General features: G+C 33.1%; 1 protein-coding gene across 1 annotated transcript; it reads right to left on the bottom strand.

The window, feature by feature from the left end:
* Positions 1 to 17,235: 17,235 nt before the first annotated feature.
* Positions 17,236 to 19,119, bottom strand: LOC114164411 (Eukaryotic aspartyl protease family protein). The gene has a single exon (XM_028049082.2). It carries the CDS (start codon positions 18,713 to 18,715, stop codon positions 17,372 to 17,374), a length of 1,344 nt encoding a protein of 447 aa, XP_027904883.2. The 5' UTR covers positions 18,716 to 19,119; the 3' UTR covers positions 17,236 to 17,371.
* Between the last annotated feature and the right edge of the window lie 2,616 nt (positions 19,120 to 21,735).

Genomic DNA, 21,735 nt, shown 5'->3' on the forward strand with positions numbered 1-21,735 from the left:
GTAGGTTTCTCTAAAGTTGACTTCCTGACTTACTAGGTAAAAAGTTTTTTGTGTCTGATCTTTTTCAATGAATAAGTCAACTAAAGATAGACCTAACATGGACCTAAGTTTAGGTATTATTAGATAAGTGGATAGATAAATTTCACAGTTAACGATGATAGAGAATAAATATACCATGAGTACATCAATAAATTTCTGACTTTAAGTATAAGTGACTTTTACTTTTAATTGGATTTATAAAAGAAAATATGTTTAAATGTTAATATAATATTCTATAGAAACTGAATATTAGTTGGATATTTTAAACGAAATTTAACTTCAGATAACATTTCTTTAATTAATTTCACACTTATTTTAGTTTTGCCTCTCTATATTAAAAATTTTAGTTGAGTGAGATTAAGTGATGAAAAAATCTACTAAATTTTATTGTAGCAAGCATGTTTTTTAAATTTATGTATGCTATAGTTCCTATAAAATACATAAAGCTTTTTTTTTTTTACTTTTTAAATATTTTTTATTATTTTAAAATTTAAAACCATATTTTTGTCATATAAAATGGGTAAATTGTATACTTTTCTTCTATTTTTATTTTCATTAATTAAAAAAATAATAATTATATTTAGTTCTTAACAATTATTTTAAAAGGAATAAATAACATTTAATTTACTTTTTAAAAATGCATGACACTAATGTAATACATATATATTTTTAAACAAATACATTGTTAATAATCATATAATATTATTAAGAAAATTTCGTACTTCTAGATATATATATATAAAAAATTAAAAACACTAGAAAACAAAAAATATTAAGTCTATCTTAAAAAATTCAAACAAAATTATCAATTTAAATAAGAATAATTTTACGTCAAATTAGTCGAAAGAGTCACATTTAAATTTGGGGATGAAAAATGTCCTATTCTTAAAATTCCCACATAAAGTCTAGATTATCTAAGTGAATTAAATATAGTTTTAATTCTATTTAAATTGAATTAAAAAAATTAAAAAAATGTTAATCTAATTAGAATAGACGTAGATCCATTTGATATAAAACATGCTAAAGTAAAACAAGTTCAAAAATACTTATTTGATTATAGTTTTTCTATTGGTAACAAACCTTTTACATTAAATTTAGTAGTGTCCGACGTAAATTGATGTATTTATGTCATATCTAGTATTATCTAGTATTGTTCGATGCAAATTTACACATTTATTTTGAATATGATATAGTTCAACGTAAATTTACGTCATAATTTTTTGTAAATTTATGTGTTAGACAATAATGTCGTATTTAAGATTAACATAAAAAAACTCAAAATAACTAACTATATTGTAATTTTAATTAGTATTTGCAACTTCATTTACTTCTCTAATCAATTTTCGACCATTGTACCATGTGAAAATATTATGAATATTTGAGTTTTTGTTTCTTTTTATGAGCATTTTGAAATGTTTAGCCTTCTAATTCTTTTGTTAAGTTGTGGATCAGGATTAAGTATAAGTCTTCTTGAGTGATTCAAATTGAGGGTCTAATGACATGCTAGATTATCTTCCTCTTTACTAGAATTTATCAAAATAAACACTGAAGATTTGATTTGATTGAAGTTCTTCAAAACTTATTTCACAAAAAACACGAACCTTTGATATGAAATTTATCTCCTTTTCTGGTCCCTCAAAGCAGATATTTTTGAGTGAGCTTAATGGTTGTGTACAACCACACGTCTACGAAAATAGGTCAAAAGCAGCACCGAAGAACAAAATCATGTGACTCTTATCTCTTAGGAAACTAAACAGACATGACTGAAATACATATGAATCATTGAAGATGGTTGGCTAGGAGTTATTATGATGGTGCAACCATTTTCCAGGTCAACTTAGTAAGAGTCCTGTTTAAGCATGCAAAAGAGAAGCAAAAACGAAGATGGTACAATTGTGAATGAATTTTGATCGGAATCGTCCTTCCTTATCTTTTTGGCAAAGGAATTTGAGTGATGCAATGTGAGAGGCATTAGAACCACACGATGTGACCGACCATCGCACCACCCACTCCACCACCTTGTACCACTTACTATGCTTTTCAATGTACTTTCTCATTTCACTCTTTTCTTCACACATCCTTTATTTATAACCTATCATATAATAACTGTTATCATACAAAAATAGTCAACAATATAATGTTTAGTTACTGTGACATTTTCCCAACAAATAGTGGACCACATAATTGTTTTCTTAAATCTAATACAATTTTAATTCAAATTTATTACTAATTAAATATTTTTTTAAAATTATACAAATAGATACGTTATAATGTAGAAAGAAGACTGTGTGTAGAAAAAAAAATCATGATATAGAAAGACAACTTAAAAACAGAAGGTTGTATTTCGAAAACAAGACTTCTAAGTTTTATAAAGGTATTGATTTACATACACAATTTCAAATTCTTTATTTCTTTAAATGACTTTCATTTTATTAAAAAAAAATCAAATTTTTAATTTTTTTTCTTTATGATAAATATATTTTTATTTTTTAAATGTTTTTAATAATTTCATTCATTAATTAAAATATAAATGTTAAAATATTTTCACAATTTTTAAAGCATTCGCATTGTTTACAATTTTAATAGTCAAATTATTTCAAAAAGTTCAAAGTAAAAATATTTGTATACAAAATTAAAAAACCATAGCAAATTAAAGTAAACAGGAATTAAAAAGTAATTTTTAGTACATGAATCAAATTACTAAAAATAATATCTCAAATTAAAAAATTTGATTATATAAAAAATAAAGACACAAAAATTTAAAATATTCATTTATCAAATTATTGAAAGCAATTTTAAAATGAACGAAATTTTTTTATATATAATTTAAAAATAGGAAAAATTAAAAAGGCTGAAAAAATAAGAAGAGAAAGGGCGAATTGAGAAAACAAAAAATACACCAATAAAATCACAACTTCTATAAAAAGAAAATAAATATAAATATAAAACTATAAAAGATGTGGGGAAATTAATAATAAAATTGGTATATTATATTCGACTTTTATACAAATAAAGAAATAAATGATTAAAGTTATGTATTTAAAATGCTATTTTTTTAAATGTGATTTGAAAACATAGTTCAAAACCTTATAATATATATGTTTATATATATTTTAAAGCCTTATTTTCTAAGTATGGACTTATTCATTTGTTGTTAAAGTTTAGCCATTTGGATAGAATAATAGAATCAAAATTTTACTTAGAAGAAAAATCCATGAAATATAGTTCATTTAAATGCCGCATTGTGGAATGACATGTTTTTTTGTAAGTAAAATGATGTGTTATTAACTGAAAGCTATACTAAGCTATTAATGCTAATCTGATGCCAAAAACATATTTGATATATCAGAGCAACCCACTCACCTCCACTTCCATCCATACAATTAAAAACAAAACTTCATTTCATTCATGTCTCACCTTATTCAACTGCTACACTGCATTATTCATCTCACATAACAAACAAAACCAATGTTGTTTATTCTTTTATTAAATGTTGGAAAGGAATATGAAAATTGAGATTTCTGATGAAAACTTTTCCTTATTTTTAGGGATCGATCAATGGGCTTTTCTGTTTTCTCTACGTCATGTTTTGCTGCTCTCTCTTTTTTTCTTCTTGCACCTCCATAAGTTTTATAATCCCGCATTTATCCCTATTTTTTTTGTAATGCCGTTTTACTCCTCGGTGCAAAAAAAAGAAAACCCTAACTCCATCTTCCTTTTCTTCTCCATGGCGTCGTCTACACCCCCCATCTACTTCCATCTTCATCTCATTGTCTTTATCTCGGTGGGCATGCCACACCTTCATCACCTCCATCGCAGCTCTGTCAAGCTTGGTCCATCTCTAACACTTTTTGTGATTATTGCATTTCAAGAGGACATGGGTGACAGCGGAGGGAGGAAGAAGAAGAAAACTCCAATGTGAATCGGATTATCTAACCAAAAGTCACTTTCGGATGCAGGAACCTTCAACGGATTGGTCAATCCGATACCAATTTACTGGATTGGATAATCCAGAAAAGATTCCTAGATATATGGTAATGACTTTTGGATTGGATTATTTGGTTCTTACTAGAGTTTTTTTTTTTTTTTTTTTTTTTTTTCATTTACAATGTTGTTTTTGTTTGTTGGGTGATCTAGTATACTCAACTTAGTTTGGATTGTCAAATCCAGTATACACTCCCAAATCTCGTGGTCCATTCCGAATTTATCAATTTATTATGTAAACATATGTACCGAATTATGTAAGGGCGCTTCTCCCTGCACCTCCAACAGTTCTTCTGTACCTCCAAATTTTACTATTATACCCTTATTTAATATTGAGGTGAAAGTGGGTAGGGACACAGTAATTTACTGCATCGCCAACTTCTCTGCACCCCCAACTTCGTATTCCGTTTTAGAAACTATGAAACAACTTCCACATTCCGTTTCAAAAAAACAAAACCTTTACGAAACAGATTACGTAAGCTGTTTCACGAAAAAAATTAAAATTTATGGAAAACGGAATACAAATTCCGTTTCGTAAAAAAGTGAAACGGATCCTGTAATCCGTTTCAAAAAAATTAAATTTTTTTGAAACGGATTACAGGATCCGTTTCATTTTTTTACGAAACGGATTTTGTATTCTGTTTCCCAAAAATGACTAATTTTTCGCCAAGGTTATAAAAAGTAAGACTTCCAAAACTCGATTTTTCCACACTCTACGTTTTCTTCACCTTGGCAATATTTTATGCTTTCCATTTTTTTCCTTTTAAAATTAATAAACTTAACAATCGTTAATTACTTCAAGATCGACCATCTTTGTCAGACATGCAAAATCGAATGTTTTTGTGCTAATGAGTGGATCAAACACAGTTAAGAACAAAAAAAAAAAGATTTTGTAAAGTTAAACTAAATCTAAATTCATATATATATTTTTTGAAATATTATCATAGCATATTTTTATCTGTCTATATTATACAGGCACCAACTTCAATAAGAAGTGGTTCTCAGTATTTTTCTCTCTTTCAATTCAAAGTATAAAATTTCTTAATTTTTTAATGATGAGCTAATTGTACCAGCTCAATGATTCCAGCTGAACCTGCAACATAGGTTAGTGAATAATATGAGATGAAAATGAAGTTTGGGGGTGAAAACAGAAAGGTGATTGCCGCCTCTCTCTCTCTCCTCTCTCACCACATGCCAATCCACCGCCCTCCCTCACGGATTCTAAAATTCGTTTAAGTGAAAATCAAAAAAAGAAAATAAGGAAACAACTTCTGTATTCCGTTTCAGCCAAAATAAAAAACGGCTTTTGTATTCCGTTTCAGCCAAAATAAAAAAAAAATAACCAAACGGCTTGTGTATTCCGTTTTAGCTTTCCGCGAAACGGATTTCACAATCCGTTTTGGTAAAGAAAAAAAAAGTCAAAACAGAATGTGTGTTCCATTTCAAGCATGTTTCAAAGTGATTTGGAAAACCGTTTCGGTGCAATTTTAAAACGAAGACCGTTTATCAATTTTGATGAAACGAATATTGTAGTCTATTGCAAATGGAGAAGATTTGGCCTCCGGAGTTGCGCGTCAGTGCTTTATTGGCGTGCGTTTTGCGGGTACAGAGGGTGAGAGGGTGAGGGTGCATGGTTTTGGGGGTGCAGCGGTGAAAAACAGATAATAACTATTAATATTTACCATGGACAAACATGGAAATAAATTTTGTTTTGGAGTACAGGAGAAATCATTGGAGGTGTAGGGAGAAGCTCCCATTATGTAATCTGCAATACAATCCTAGATCCAAGTGTGCATATCAGATTACCCAATTTGATGCTTACGTTTGCATTTCAGATTCATCAATTTGGTAAAACCTTTTGAATCCGGTGATACATACTAAATTGCACAATCTGGTATTGTTTCTACTTTAAACTTCCCAATTGCTCAATCTCGGATTGTATACCGGATTACCTAATCTAAGAATTTATTTCCACAACTCAAACACAACCCCCACCACTATCACACCCCTACCAAGACCAATCATGTTTTATGTGCTTCGTTTAGCTGCACACGAGAAAATCCATAAAGAAAAAGGAAGAAGAAGAGGACATGCAGTGACCATAGAACAAATGAAGGTAGTGTTGGAAGCACAAACAACAATATCATTTCATTTTTCTTTATTTTAATACTTTTCCTGAGGGTAAATGAGGGATTTAAAAGTGAAGGGTGTAATTAGCAAAAAGGAGTGCAGTTAGAAAAAGGGGTGCATGAAGAAATGACCTAAAAAGACGCTTTCATGCATTATTTAAAAAAAAATTGTGCACCCTCAAAATTTTAAAATAATTATTTTACCTATAAGTGACTTCCAGATTATATAAAAGTTTTGGAATGAAATTTTTGAAAAAAAAAAATTAGAATACATGAAATACATTATGGATAAAGTCTTTTATAATAAATATTTTCAAAAATTACTTTCTAAACACATACAATACCTTTTGAAACGAATTTTTCAAAACACTTCAAATGAAATGTGTTTCGACATTTTGAATATTTTTCTAGAATGTTTTTTTTTCCTTTTGATATTCTTTCTTCTTCCTTCCCCTTTTCTTCTTCCACAACAATGACAATTATAGAAGAGGAAAATAAAAGCAAAAACAGTGGTATTATGTAGTGATGAATGGCAGTTTAGTCTTTTTTCTATAAGGGTGAGGGTAATTGTGGGTTGAAGAAGCCTTAGCCAAAAAAAGAAAGGCAATTGTAATAATGCATTTTCTAAAAGAAAAACAATCAAAACCCCTACAACAGCCCAAACAAACCAACAACTCCAGCCCAAATTATATAGAAATACATTAGTCTTATGTATAATTGTTTACTTCTACAGTTGTAAATATCTTTAGTACATAGGAGAGGATTCTTGAACCTAATGAGGTGTACCATCCCTCTGAGTTGTATATATTCTCTACCATTGCTTTTGTCAATACATAGAAAATGAATCCACTTGTTCCAAGCCTTTTCTACTTTTACTGTATTTTTTTCTTCTTTTATGGTGTTGTTGCACTTCTTGGAGCTCTACTAATACCTTCCTTTTTTTATCATGTCTGAAGTTCACTCTCACTTTGATGGTCCCATTACATACCCTAGTCTTAATGCCTCCAATCCATATTACATTCATTCTAGTGAAGGGCCTACTTTCATAAACATACTCCTGTTCTCACTAGCTCAAACTATCATTCATGTTCTCGTGCCATTCCTATGGCCTTAATCTAAAAAAATAAGACAAGCTTTCTCACTGGTGCCACCATTGAACCTCCAAATATTGATCCTTTTCACCAAACAAGGGAACATTCCAATACCTTGTTAGAATCACACAACATAATGTTCGCGTGTGGACAAAACCTAAGAGGGAGGGGGAATTGGGTTATTAATAAAAATTGGCCTTTTAAAAATTTTCCCTTATAATATCAAAGTTCAATTCAAATTCTTTTCTTTATTTTAATAATCACAATAAAATAGAGTAGGGAAGAGAAAATTGCACAAGGTATTTTATATTGGTTCATATCAAAAGACCCTATGTCTAGTTTTTAATCTATCAAAAATGAGATTAACTCAATCACTAAAATAAACCACAAGTACAATCACTGATAAGAAATTTTAGGGTTTATAAAACACCTCTCTTGAAGCCATAAGAGATAAAGACATCTCCTTTGAAATCTGCAAGAGATAAAAACTTCCTTTGAATAACTCAAATGATGAAGACACCTCTCTTGAAGCACACAAGAGATGAAGAAACACCTTCTTTAAATCACACAAGGAATGAACACCTCATTTGAATCACACAAAAGACAAACAACTTCACCTAGTAACAACAACAACATTCAATCACTTAAGATCCCACTTGATGAAAGTTATCTCCCTACCCACACCACGTTTCCAAAGCCTTCTAGAGAGAGTTCTCAAGTACTCAGACTTCTCTAACTTTTGTATATTACAAAATGAAATACCACTTTATTTATAAAAGCCTATTTCAAAATTAAGTAAAAAAACTGAAGAGTCAAGTCACAATTATCGCTGATAATCAATTATCATAAGTGATAATCGATTTTCATAAAAACTTTTTTGGAAATATTTTTCTCATTGTGATAATTTATTATCAGTAGGGATAATCTATTATCAATAGGTGATAATCGATTATCAGTAGTGATAATCAATTATCACAGAGGTTTTTCTCAAAAATCACTTTTCACTGAAATAATCAATTATCACTAAGAATAATCAATTATTCCAATGAGTTTTGCAAATAAATAAAATTCTCTTACTGCTTTATTGTTTGGGTTTTTCCTTTTGACTCTTGACATACTAATTTAACTATTTTAATTAACATACACAATTAAGTAACTCAACTCTTAAGTTTTTAATGTATCTCTTTAATACAACCATTCTTTAAGTCTTCAACATTTTTCCATGAATAATCATTAAGTCTTTCATAGTTCTTCATAAGTCATCATCATCAAAACTCTTCATTGAAGCAAGATTTCCATCTTCTTCTTTTTGTCAACATACCTTAATCATGTCTTAGCTCTTTAACTCTTTATCTCAACCCATTGCTCAAAGTGTCTTTGGAGTGTTATTGCTATCTAGAATGATCTCAGAGATTATTTTCTCAGAGTAATCTTCTTCATATTGTAGAGCTTCAAGAAGTGATATATGGCTTAAAACAAAGCCCATGTTCTGTCTTTGAATACTACAGATCCCTCAAATCTCTTTGGGAAGAGCTTGATAATTATCGCCCTTTTCCTAAATGCAAATGTTCTACCAAGACATAACCAACAAGACTTTATTATTTGTTTCCTAAAAAGGTTGGAGGATCCATTTTCTATTGTTCGCTCCCAAATCCTGCTCATGCACCCTTTGCCTTCGATTTCTCACATCTTTTCCATGGTTGTGCAACAAGATCATCAACACTCCATTCCTCCTATCACAGAAGAACCAAATATTTTTATCAACTTTGGTCTCACGTCTTCTAGTAAGGGAAGCAGTGGACACATAGTTGAGATGTGTTATGCTAAACATGATTACCCACCAGGTCAGCCACGAGATCCAAGTCATCCCTGCTTCAACCCATATAATGGTAGTGTCTTTGTCAACATGCAGTTCAAGAGATCAACAACCATGGCTCCAACACTTCCGTTGAGGGGTCCTCCTCTAATGGGTCTGGATTTCATCTGACCCAGGCCCAATATCAAACCATAATCAACATTTTGTAGCCATAACCTTTTGATATTGATGGTACAAGCTTTGTCAAACCTTCACGAGCCAACCTCACTCAAGTTACTCCAAGAGGCCCAATACATTTTTCTAACTATAAACTTGTTATTTTGTTTGCTTTTTGCACCACCCCACTCACATAACCACATAATTATCGTTTTATGTCCAACACACACGCATTGTCCCTGTCACAGACTCACGAAACAACATTTCTTGGATTATTGATTGTGGGCCAACTGATCCTATTGCCTCCTCTTTAAATATCTTTCTTCCTTACTCTAAAATCCAACATGTCCAAATCAAATTACCCAATGGAACTATTGTTTTTCCACACTTCTCTAGTTCTATTCAATTCTTCCCAAACTTTATTCTTCATGATATTTTTTATGTTTCCAATTTTAATTTTAATTGCTCTCTATTTCCAAATTCATTTCTTGTCTCAATTATTTCTAACCTTTTCTAGTGTCCATTGTTACATATAGTAAATGGGATCAATGAAGATGATTGGTATGAGTAAATTAAAACAAGGCCTTTATCACTTAGACATCAGTAAACATGTGAGTTTGGCATCACGTAAAGTCTCCTCCATCAATAATTTCACTACCCTTTCCTATTACCAACACCAATCTTTGGCATTATAGGTTAGGACACCTTTTCGGAAATCGTCTCAATGTTTTACATATGAATTTTCCTTTTATTTCTAAGCATGTTTATAACAATTGTGATATTTGTTATTTAGCTAAACAAAAGTGTCTGTCATATTCTCCAAGTATTAATAGATCTTGTAAATCCTTTGATTTAGTACATATGGATATTTGGGGACCCTTTTCTAAACTCTTTATTCTGGCCACAAATATTTCTTAATTGTAGTTGATGATTTTCATCTTTACACATGGGTTGTTTTATTAAAATAAAAAAGGGGAGGTTCGAATTCATATCCAAAATTTTGTTGCTTTGATTGAAAATCAATTTCATACCATCATAAAGTGTATTCGTTCTAACAATGGGATAGAATTTCTCCAAAAATATTATTTTTCATCAAAGGTAATTTTACATCAAACAAGTTGTGTTTATACCCTTCAACAAAATGGACATGTGGAAAGAAAACATCAACACATTCTTAATGTGGCTAGAGCACTCATGTTTCAATCTAATCTTCCAAAACATTTTTGGTCTTATGCTATTAAACATGCAGTCTTCTTAATTAATTGTGTTCCTTCTCCTATTCTTAAAAATAAACTTCCTTTTGAATTACTATATCAAGAATCTCCTGATTTTTTTCCATGATCAAAATTTTTGATTGTCTTTGTTATGCATCAACAAATTCTTCAATCAAAAATTTGATGCCCACTTTAGATGTGGAATAGTTTTGGGTTTTCAAACAGGAACCAAAGGTTATGTCATTCTTGACATCAACAACAAAGAATTTTTTATATCACAAAATGTGCAATTCAATGAGATAATTTTTCCTTTGTTATCACCCAACCCAACTTCTCAATCCAATCCTAATGACACCAACCTAACACACATAGTCCAACCTTCCTTTGAGTCACATACAGTTTACATACCCACAAATTCTATTACTTTCGTTCTCAAACCCAATTCACCTTCCCTATAATAAACCAACAGCTCTCCATCTTCCTCTCCTTCACTGCACCTAAAACCTTTTTCCTCATAGGATTCCAATAATCTAGGGCTAGATCCAATATCACCACCATCATGCCATTCCATTTGTGTCACTACTCGCCTAAGCTATCTTGCCTTAAAGGATTCCGATCAATATTCTTAAATGATCATTTGTCCTATCCACTCTTTTGTTGATTATTCTCACTTATCTTCTTTTCACTCTCATTTTCTAATGTTTCTTAAATCCGAGGAAGAATAAAAAATGTATCAAGAGGAAATGGTTCAACCTTGCTAGTAGGAGGCGATACAAGCTGAAATTACGACCATAATGGAGAACCAAACTTGAGAAATCATTGCTACACCTCCCTATGTCAAAACCATCAAGTGCAAATGGGTTTCCAGAATAAACATAATACTTGATGGATCTATTGAGCGCTACAAAGCACATCTGGTAGGTAAAGGGTATTCGTAAGTTGAAGGGATCAACTACCTAGAGACTTTCTCACCTATTGTAAAAATGGCTACAATGAGAGTTATTTTAACTTTGGCATCCTTTCACGGTTGAGACTTGCAATAAGTCAACGTAAGTAATGCTTTTGTTCATGGGGAACTTTCAGAGGATTTGTATATGGTGATTCCTCTAGGGCTCTCTGGTCATTCTTTTAACCATTGTTGCAAGCTTAAAATAACAATCTACGACTTGAAACAAGCATACCACACATGGTATGAAATAATTATCTTTTTTATTGTTGTCTTCTAAGTATGTTCAAGCTCATGTTGATCATAGTTTATTCATCAAAGTTACTAGATTTGCTTTCATTGCTCTAATCGTATGCATTGATGACATCGTGCTTATTAGAAATTGTGCTTCTACATTATTAAAATTAAAGTGACATTACACTCTCAGTTTCATTTAAAGGATATTGGAAAGTTTGAAATATTTTCTTTTAGAATAGAAGTGACTCATTCTCGAAAAGGAGTTTCTCTTTGTCAACACAAATATTGTCTAAACATAATTAAAGATTTTGGTCTCATGGGTTGTAAGCCTTATTCAACTCCAATGGATGATTCCTTGAGTCTTCATCAATAATCTAGTGAATCTATAGTTGATCCATTGTCATATATAGGGATGTCAATGGGCGGCTAGGGTATGGGTAGTAGTTCCCTCGTACCCTACCCGCTGGATAAATATTTGCCCCGTACCCGTACCTATATCTGTCGGGTATCCATTGTGCGAGTATCCGCCTATTTTTTTCATATCCACGGGTACCTGCGGGTATTTACAAATTACTTATAAAACAAATATTTAATCATAAATTCAAATAAAATAAAATAAAATACATCATTGTTATAAATTTTAAATAAAGTTTAAATAAACTCAAGTTGATAGAAGTCCAAATAATTGTAAAAGTAAATATAAAAGGAGGTTCAACACAATGGAAATTCTTTAATTAGTGTTTTGATTAGGGATGTCAACGGGGCGGGTAGGATACGGGTAGTAGTTCCCCCGTACCCTACCCGTTGGATAAATATTTGCCTCGTACCGTACCCATATCCGTCGGGTATCCATTGTGCGAGTATCCGTCTATTTTTTTCATATCCACGGGTATCCACGGGTACCTGCGGGTATTTGCAAATTATTTAAAAAACAAATATTTAATCATAAATTCAAATAAAATAAAATAAAATACATCACTGCCATAAATTTTAAATAAAGTTCAAATAAACTCAAGTTGATAGAAGTCCAAATAATTGTAAAAGTAAATATAAAAGGAGGTTCAACATAATGGAAATTCTTTAATTAGTGTTTTGATCAACAAACTCACTTTCTCCGATTGGTTCCTGAAAAATAAACTAAATAAGCAAATAATAAACCTCAATTGCCACATGCCAAGTATTGTTATTTTGATTCCATCATTTGACAACAAGCATACCATAAATGTCATTGTCTATATAAGGTTTGATGTATATGCCCAATTTTAAAGAAAGGAAAGAGAAGAATGTTAAGGGGGTGTAAGTTTAGCGGGTACGGGTATCCACGGGTACGGATACTATGATACATGTACCCATCCCGTTAACATGCAGGTATCAAAAATATTCGTACCCGCGGGTAGCAGGTATCCATTTTTAGTATCTGTTTTCTACCCGTTACGGGTTTTATCCGCGGATACCCGGGGGTATGGATTTTTTTGACTTCCCTAGTTTTGATCAACAAACTTACTTTCTCCGATTGCTTCCTGAAAAATAAACTAAATAAGCAAATAATAAACCTCAGTTGCCACATGCCAAGTATTCTTATTTTGATTCCATCATTTGACAACAAGCATACCATAAACGTCATTGTCTATATAAGATTTGATGTATATGTCCAATTTCAAAGAAAGAAAAGAGAAGAATGTTAAGGGGTGTAAGTTTAGCGGGTACGAGTATCCACGGGTACGGATACTATGATACCCGTACCCGCCCCGTTAACATGCGGGTATCAAAAATACTCGTACCCGCAGGTAGCGGGTATCCATTTTTAATATCTATTTTCTACCCGTTGCGGGTTTTATCCACGGATACCCATAGGTACGGATTTTTTTGACATCCCTAGTCATATAGCGATTAATAGGTCATCTCTTTTATTTCACCAACACAAGACCTGATATAACATTTGCCACACAACAACTCAATTCATGGTAGCACCAACTCAGAGTCATCTTCAAGCTACATTAAGAGTGATTCGGTATCTGAAGGGATGCCATGGAAAAGGCCTACTTTTTAATCGCAAGTCCTCAACACAACTTTTTGGATTTAATGACGTTGATTAGGCTACGTGTGTTGATGCACAACTTTCCATCATGAATTATTATTATTTTTATTTGTAATTCTTTAATGTCTTGGAAAGCTAAGAAGCAATTTATTGTATCTTAATATTTTGTAGAAGCATAATACATGGCTCGTGCCTCTACCATTTGCAAGCTCCCCTTAAAAGATTCAATAATTCCTACCACTAAATGTACCATCCTTTACCACTACAAGAAAAATGGTAATTATCGACGGATATAGATCTGTTAGTAAATAATCATTACTGACAGAATTATCGAAGGATATCCTTGGTAGACATTACCAACAGAATAATTTGTCAGTAATGTCCATGTGAAATTGATTACTTATTTACTAACGGAATAATCCATCAGTAATGTCCATGTAAAATTGGTTACTTATTTATCGACGGAGGTGGCCTAGTTATTGACGGATAAAATTCTTTCAATAAAATTCGCGATGATATTATTTAGTATGATACATAAATAATGTAATATATATATATATATATATATATATATATATATATATCAATTACCTATTGATTATGGGAAGCTTATTTGTGTGAAAAAGAAGTGGTGAAAATGCCACATGAGTCCATATTTATTTTGTCTCAGTTTAAGGTATTAGACCAATTGTTCCAAAACTGATGTAATACCTCTTCAATATATTACATTGGCGTATATTAGATCGGTTGTGAAACTGATTTAATATGCGTTTCAAAATTGATCTAATATACCTATTTTGTAATGATGTGTTTAAAGATAAATTCATTAGCCCATTTGTTTAAATGGTTTAATATAACTGAACCTTTAATTTAATTTTAAAAGACAAAACCAAACTTAATGTAGCATGTAAAAAGTCAAGTTTGTACAATGAAACTTTGAAGCAAACTTGGTGAAGCTATTATGTATCACCTTTACCAGCAGCTCGATAGAGTAGAACGTACACATGGATATATGATATATGAATTAATTATTTTTATATATTGTTATTACAATTATTTTACATGAACATTTAAAGTAACTATGACAAACATTAATAATATTATTATAATGACTATATGTAAGACCCACTTTTATTGAGTGCCTTAATGCTAAGGACTGCCACACTATTGGGCCTAAAGGGCTGGCCCATAGAGTGCCAAGGTCCCTAAAGCAGCCAAGGTCCCTCAATTGCAAGTCATTCTGAAAAATCAGTGCCCAAACTCACCCATTTTCTCTCCGCAGAACCTCTGCTAGGGTTTTGAGATCTACCCAAGTTTAAGTGAGCTCAACCTTCGTCTCTCGTTCACGTAAATAAGTTCTCGAACCTAGCCTTTCTAAGTTGTTTTCATGGTTTATGTCGGGACTCACTGTGTGAATCCAATCTCCTTTGTCGTGCCACTGTTTCAGTTCATAGATTTGTCCTTGGAGCTACTGGTTTCGTTGGCTTAAGAGTCGAAGTCCAATATTAACCTTTTTCCAGGTAAGGGAAGCTAGGGTTTCACATTATTTCTATTTTATGTGATTAAGGTTTTGTGAAATATGAGAAAAGATTGGGGTTTTTGGTATATTTTTGAGTTAGAGGTTCAAATATTCATGAAACTGTGATATTTGACGTTATTTCTCGTATTCTGATGCGTCGCATAGTCGCTGGGCGAGTGCCCTGGGTCGTTGGGCGATTATGTGTTTTTTGATACGCGTAGTTTTAGTAAAATTGACTTTTCCGACTCATTAACCTTTGGATTGAGCTCAAATTTTGACATGTGGTTCATAACATGCTATTTTATGGTTTGACCGGTTGGATCGTCAATTAGATGTCTGTAGCTTGAGAAATGTGTCACACATTACTGCAATGATTTTGGTTTCGTGATAATAAATTTTCTTGGGAATTTTGGTGTAAGAATTATGGTTGTGGGTTGTGCTTGATTGTATGGAATTGCAAGTACTTAAACTTTGGCACTCATTTATTTGGGATGAATACTATTTTGTGATATATGTATGTCTTGGTATGCATTTATAAAGTATGAGATGAATGAATTTGCATGAGTGATGTGATTCATGGATTGTGAATGATGAACTTGGATAAATCTTGGCATGCGATTTCAATGAAATGGTTGGTTATATATGTGGTCATGAATTTGGTATGAACAATAATGTTACATTGATGACATGGTATTGGTATGAGGTGAAGTTCTATATCCCCGAATTGGGAAGAATGGGATGGTATGAAATTAACATGGAATATGAATGAGGATGGGTTACAAAGGATGGCGTGAGGTGTTAAATGCATGATCAATATTATTTGTTTGTTTGGAATGTGATTGGTATGTTGTTAGTACGTAAATCCACGAGTCTCTAGGTGAGACTTCCTGGTCGTGCTTCAATGGTCGGGACGTAATTCCATGGCCCCTGTTAGTGGGTGTCCATGGTGGTGCCCCATCTATATAACTTGGTAAGGATTGCATCCTGACACTCTAAGGAATCAGTTAGTCTCACTTAGAGCGGACTGACTTTTGTGATGAGAGTAGCAGGAGGCCTGAAACTCATCAAGGGCTAACCTTGTGTATGAGGGAATTGATTCATTGTAACACTTGTAACACATAGCTCGGGGGTGAGCAGAAGTATCCACCATAAGTGCAAGCATTCGCTGAATCCAGGTTATATGTATCCAGATGAGTCGAGTCGAGTCTTAGTGTATTGATTTGAGGGTCATAACATGCTTGGATGATCCTTGTATATTGGACTGTGAAAGTATATCTGATTGCATGATGAAATCTTTTTGGCTCTAGCTTACCCTTTGCTTGTTTGATTGCCTTGTATGTTGTTCTTCTACCTTTGCGATGATCATCAATTTATTGATGGAAGCAGATGCGAGAGGTACTCATGGTAAACAAGGGAGAGATGATTCTGCTGCATAGTCTACTTGGACTGGACTTCACGTTTTATTTGGGCTTTTCTTTAGGGCTAAGGCTCGTGTATTGTATTGTCCCTAAGGCTTTATTTCGAATACTGACTATCTCTTACTCCTTTTGGGTTGTAGACATTGTAGTGAGCTTTAGTATTTTCTTTTAAGTACTTTGGATAACTGTAAGGAGTGACCTTATACTCCGCAACTTAGCTCTTTATATTATCTAGTGTAATAATTATGTTATTATTTAAATGAGATGTTACACTCTATATCTATAATTAAGTAAAAGTGCAGAAAAGGTGCATTCTAATTATAGTTCATTAATTATATATAATATTAACCGAGAGGATTTTTGTGTGTTAAAAAGTTGCAGGGTTTTGCGGGATGCTTTTTTGGACATTTTCTTGCTTTTTTATTGCAGCATGGCATGAACATAATAACAGTCTATCATTGTTCGTAGTGGTTAAGTAATAGAAAGGTATAAAAATTCAAATAATTGGTAGAACAGTACTTTTGGATTTCAGGGTGGGTGTGGGTGGTATAGTTGTTGAGCTTCTTAACCATTTTCAATGTTGACTCAGACAGTATCCACCGATGATCTATGCAATGCAACAAAGCTATTAACTTTTCTGTGTTGAAATGGACAAACAATAACAATGTTGATATTATTGCAAAAACTAAGAAATTCAATCATAACAACAGGAGTTTGGCGACAGAACATTAAACAAACAAAGCAACAAAAGCATGTACTAAGAATCAGTGTATACAACACACACTCACAACTCATCACAGGACGTAGGGATGAAAGAAATGGTGTCTTTTTCGAGATCATGATTCACCAAAATGTTCTGCTGTTGAACATTCCCGAATATGGACATTCCACTGGAAGCACCCATGGCCAAGCAAGCAACTCCTAAGCTGGAGTCACCAATCACGTAGTTCTCAGCAGGCAGCTCCAAATCCCCACCGCTGAAGTGGAAAATGAGCTTGGGAATTTCCACTTGTGTTGAATCTGATGGCAGAGAGAAACAAAGATCCAACCCAGTTGAGGTAGTTGTGTCCACAGGAAGCTTGGTTTGAGAAACGAACTCTTTCTTTAGTTCATCGAAGGCCTTTTCTTCAATGTAGGTGATTGTGGTGCCAGAATCTATGATCGCACCTCCACTCCCATCACTCCCCACTTCAAAAGTGGATTTCTCAATGGGCAATCTAGTGTCCCCCACAGAGATACCTTCAAGAGAAAGGTAATAAAAAGAAGGTTGCAAAGGGTTTTTGATAAGAGGAGTTGTCACCCCTTTTGCATCTTTCACCTTTGCCGAAGACCCCAGCAAAAGAACACTCTTTTTTCTGTCATCTATTGATGTCAAGCAATAAGAAAATCTGGGTTCCTTCAGCTGAGAAACCAAAGACAAAGGACCACGTCCAAGCCCCACCAACCCCGAGGCTTGTTCAAACCCATCACCTTCGTTATCCTCCCCACAACCAAAACCAATGTTGTGAACCGAAACTTTCTTCTTAGACTTTCCAAAACTGAAGGTCTCAGTGCCCAACACCCCTTGTGTCACTGAATAATCACCGTATGAATACACATACTCACACCCATCACTGCACGTGGATGAAGGCAAAGCACTGCACAAGCTGCTATCACACGAGACCTTGGAAAACGAAGAGGACTTCTTGGGGTCGAAAATGAGTGTTGGCTGTTTGTAACATCGTGTGCAAGGCTTGCACTGTGTCCATATGAGGTCACTGCCGGTGTCCAAAACCGCAGGGTAAGACAGCGGTGGAGTTCCGATGGCTAACTCCATCAAGTACTCTCCGTTCCCGGCATGGACAGGGGCTTCCAACTGATCAGACTCCGGTGCGGTTGAAGTTGCCAACACCATTGCGTTCAGCCTCTGAAGCCTACTCTTTCCACGCTTCATCCCGTGCTGCACACGCTCTAGTTTCGTCAGGTTTTTCCCCGAGTCAACGTGGCGAAGCATGACTCGGAACTCATTTGTCGGACAAGGGTGGTGCTGGAGGTTTTTTCTGGACGTGGAGGAGGTCGGAGCCACGAAAAGAGCCACCACAAGAAGTGCCACCACCAACGAAGGTTGTTTCAGTGCAGCCATGATCATGAGGGTGCACAACGTGGAGGGAATTATATAAAGTGAATGAGTGAAAGACAAGATTGTAGTAATGTTTATATGAAAGGAAAGATCTTAGCTTAGCTTGCTCGACACACGAGAAAATTTGGTGTTTTTTGTAACGTTCCCTTCGAATGTGGTGAAGAGGATTAAGGGAAGAAGAGTTTTAGCTTGTAAGTTTTTTCCTTCTCTTTTTCTTTTAAGAAAAAACAAAAGAGTTACAAGAGTGAGAGTGAGAGAGAAGGAGAAAAGAGAGAGAGGTCGTGCGTTTGATGATGAATGGAGGTTGAGATATCAGCGTTGTGTCGCAACAATTAAGTACCGAGTCTTGCGTTGAGGTTGGTAAAGATTTTACTTCCAAAAGGCAACATTGTTGTCACACAACACAAGCCAAGAAACACGTAAGGTTCAGAGTTCTTGGATTTTATCACCAAAATAATAACATATAGAGTTCTTGGATTAGAGGAGCACCCAAGTTTTGGATTCTCTTGAAGAGGGTGGCTTAGCTTTGAAATTATCTATTTGTATTTGTCGGCTTCACCACTTTGCTGACTAATCTTGTTGATCAATGATCACGAATTGGGTGAACCACATAATTTACATAATCATCGAACCCATATAAAATATAGTTTGTAAAAAATTAGGGAGAAGGAATATTAATTTGATTTTTATGTGTAAGTTGTGGAGTGATTGGATTGGATTAATAGGTTGGGTGGACAAACTGGTTTACTAAATGCTCCAAAGAGTGGAAACTGAGCTTTGTTTCAATTCCACGCATCCAACGGGAAAAAAAAGGTTGGTTGATGATCCTTTTTTAGTTAGGTAGAAGGCCTTGGAGACAAAGATATTATGCCAATTATTTATTTATCGATCTCTTGTAACTTGCAATAACAATGGTCAAAACGTTTGATATGTGCTTTTTCTTCGTAGCATATTTTGATGCATTCTTAATACGTGTATGTATAAGTAATTGATGATTTGTACGATTCTCATTCACGTAGAGCATTTGAACAATAAAGATTAGGAATTCAAAAGGAATATTGCAGTCGAAAATGGAAACCTAATTATCATAATAATTGGTATGAAAGCGTGGCTTGTATTGCGACCAGCAATAGTTAACGATAATTTAATGGTTAAAGTAGCCAGACAGCTCAAAATATGTAATTGATGAGATTATGCTTGAAAATACTACTTGATTCTAAAACAAGAAAGAAAAAGCCTAGGAAAAAAATAGTCTATTATCGTTTTATTTACTTATTATCACGCATTAATTAATTTTTCCTTTTTTCTTTCCTCAAATTTAGATATGCTTTTAGTTAATGGGTGTCCATTTGATTTGAAATGACATAATCCAAATTAGTGATAGGTTTAGGAAGATCACCTACATTAACCCAAACACAAATAAATAATAAAAAGGGTAAAAAAAAAAAGAAAGGAGGGTGGTCCAGGGTGATATTTGACCTATTTCCCTTTGAGTAAAGCTAAGTCTTACTCAATTGTAGCATGATTATTGGTGCTGCCTACTATTTCTCACTCTTTCCTTAGTCATTGTTCATCTGTAATAATCACTTAATTTCATACTTTTTTCTATATAAGTATGTAAGTTAGAATTTCATTATTTATGAATCTCTTAAGAATCAGTGTGAGATACTGGGATAACAAATTAGACTCAATCACCATTTACTGCTTCTATTTTTTCCTCCATTAACCCGGAATATGGCTAAACACAAAAACCAATAGGTAATTGATCAAATATGAAATTGATTTAAGAAATTAACTTTTATTATCTCCGTACATGTAAAATCTAAACATCAAATACTGAAGTTGTTTCCTTGTCTCGAGTAAATTGATCAACATGATTGTAGCACATACTTTTTTGAGTAAATTATACTCGTCTCTTTTGTATCTCTTCTTCTTTACTACTTACAAAAAGTTTCTTAATCTCTCCAAGAATGATTGTCGTAAACCTAAAAAGTAGGGTATTGTGTGCAATCCAAAAGCTGTCATGGAGTCCCAGTTTAATTTACTTTATTTTCTTTACTTAGGAAGTAAATAAATTTATTTAATAAAAGAGAAAACTGATTACTTTTTGGCTCCAGTAATAGATGAGATCTAAGCATAAATTCTCGCAGAGAAGAATGCAGACAATTGCGAGAATGTGATAGTTAATGGGGGAAACAAACAAAGTAAAACATGACAATTTATAATCCTTAGAACAGGGATGGCAATGGTGCTTTCCCCCACCCCCACGTAAATATAACAAGTACCTATGCAAAAGAGTAAATATTTAAGACTTGGAAAATTATATTTATTTGTTAAACAAATATCATAAAATGAAAAATATAAATAAAGTTTATCTCATCTCAAAATTACATAAATAAATTTGATACGTAAAATGAGTTTACTAGTCATATTAAGTGAAAAGTTTATCATATATTATTATCCGTGATTGCATGTTTAAAACTGTGCTCAGCCTTTTTTGTCATAATATATTAGAAAACAAATTCATAAATATATCAGTCATTCCCACCAACCCGGAGGCTTTTCTAGAAAACTATTAAGTTTTAATTATCTGCGTTTAAACAAAATAATTATCGCTTTCTATTATGAGACAGTTTTCCTCAGATTTTGCCACTTTGGGTAGATATAGTGATCATATCATAACAGTGACAGCCAAACTGTGACAACGTCAACAAATATTGAGTTGTGTTTTTGACAGATGCAAATTATCTACCAATCATCCTGGTTGAGCATCGAAAACTAACTTGATCAAATTATAACACTATTTTTTGTTAAGACCAACACAACTAGTCATAACAAGTACCACAATTAAGTCAGAACCACTGTGAAATTGGTTTTAAATCCGATGCTCTAAGAAGCGTTTTTAACCCATTGCCATCCAATAATATTTATAAGTCGCTAAAAAATTAAACATTCTGGGAAAGAAATCGAGATAAACTTTTTATAATGATTTGACAATGCATGATAGGAAATTAGCATATTAATAAAGA

This window comes from Vigna unguiculata, chromosome 9, assembly GCF_037176805.1.
Source record: "Vigna unguiculata cultivar grain cowpea cultivar isolate G323 ecotype 2 chromosome 9, ASM3717680v1, whole genome shotgun sequence".
Classification (NCBI taxonomy): Eukaryota; Viridiplantae; Streptophyta; class Magnoliopsida; order Fabales; family Fabaceae; genus Vigna; species Vigna unguiculata.

Coding starts and splice junctions, on each gene's coding strand:
- LOC114164411 (XM_028049082.2), bottom strand. CDS start 18,715: ATGATCATGGCTGCACTGAAACAACCTTCGTTGGTGGTGGCACTTCTT.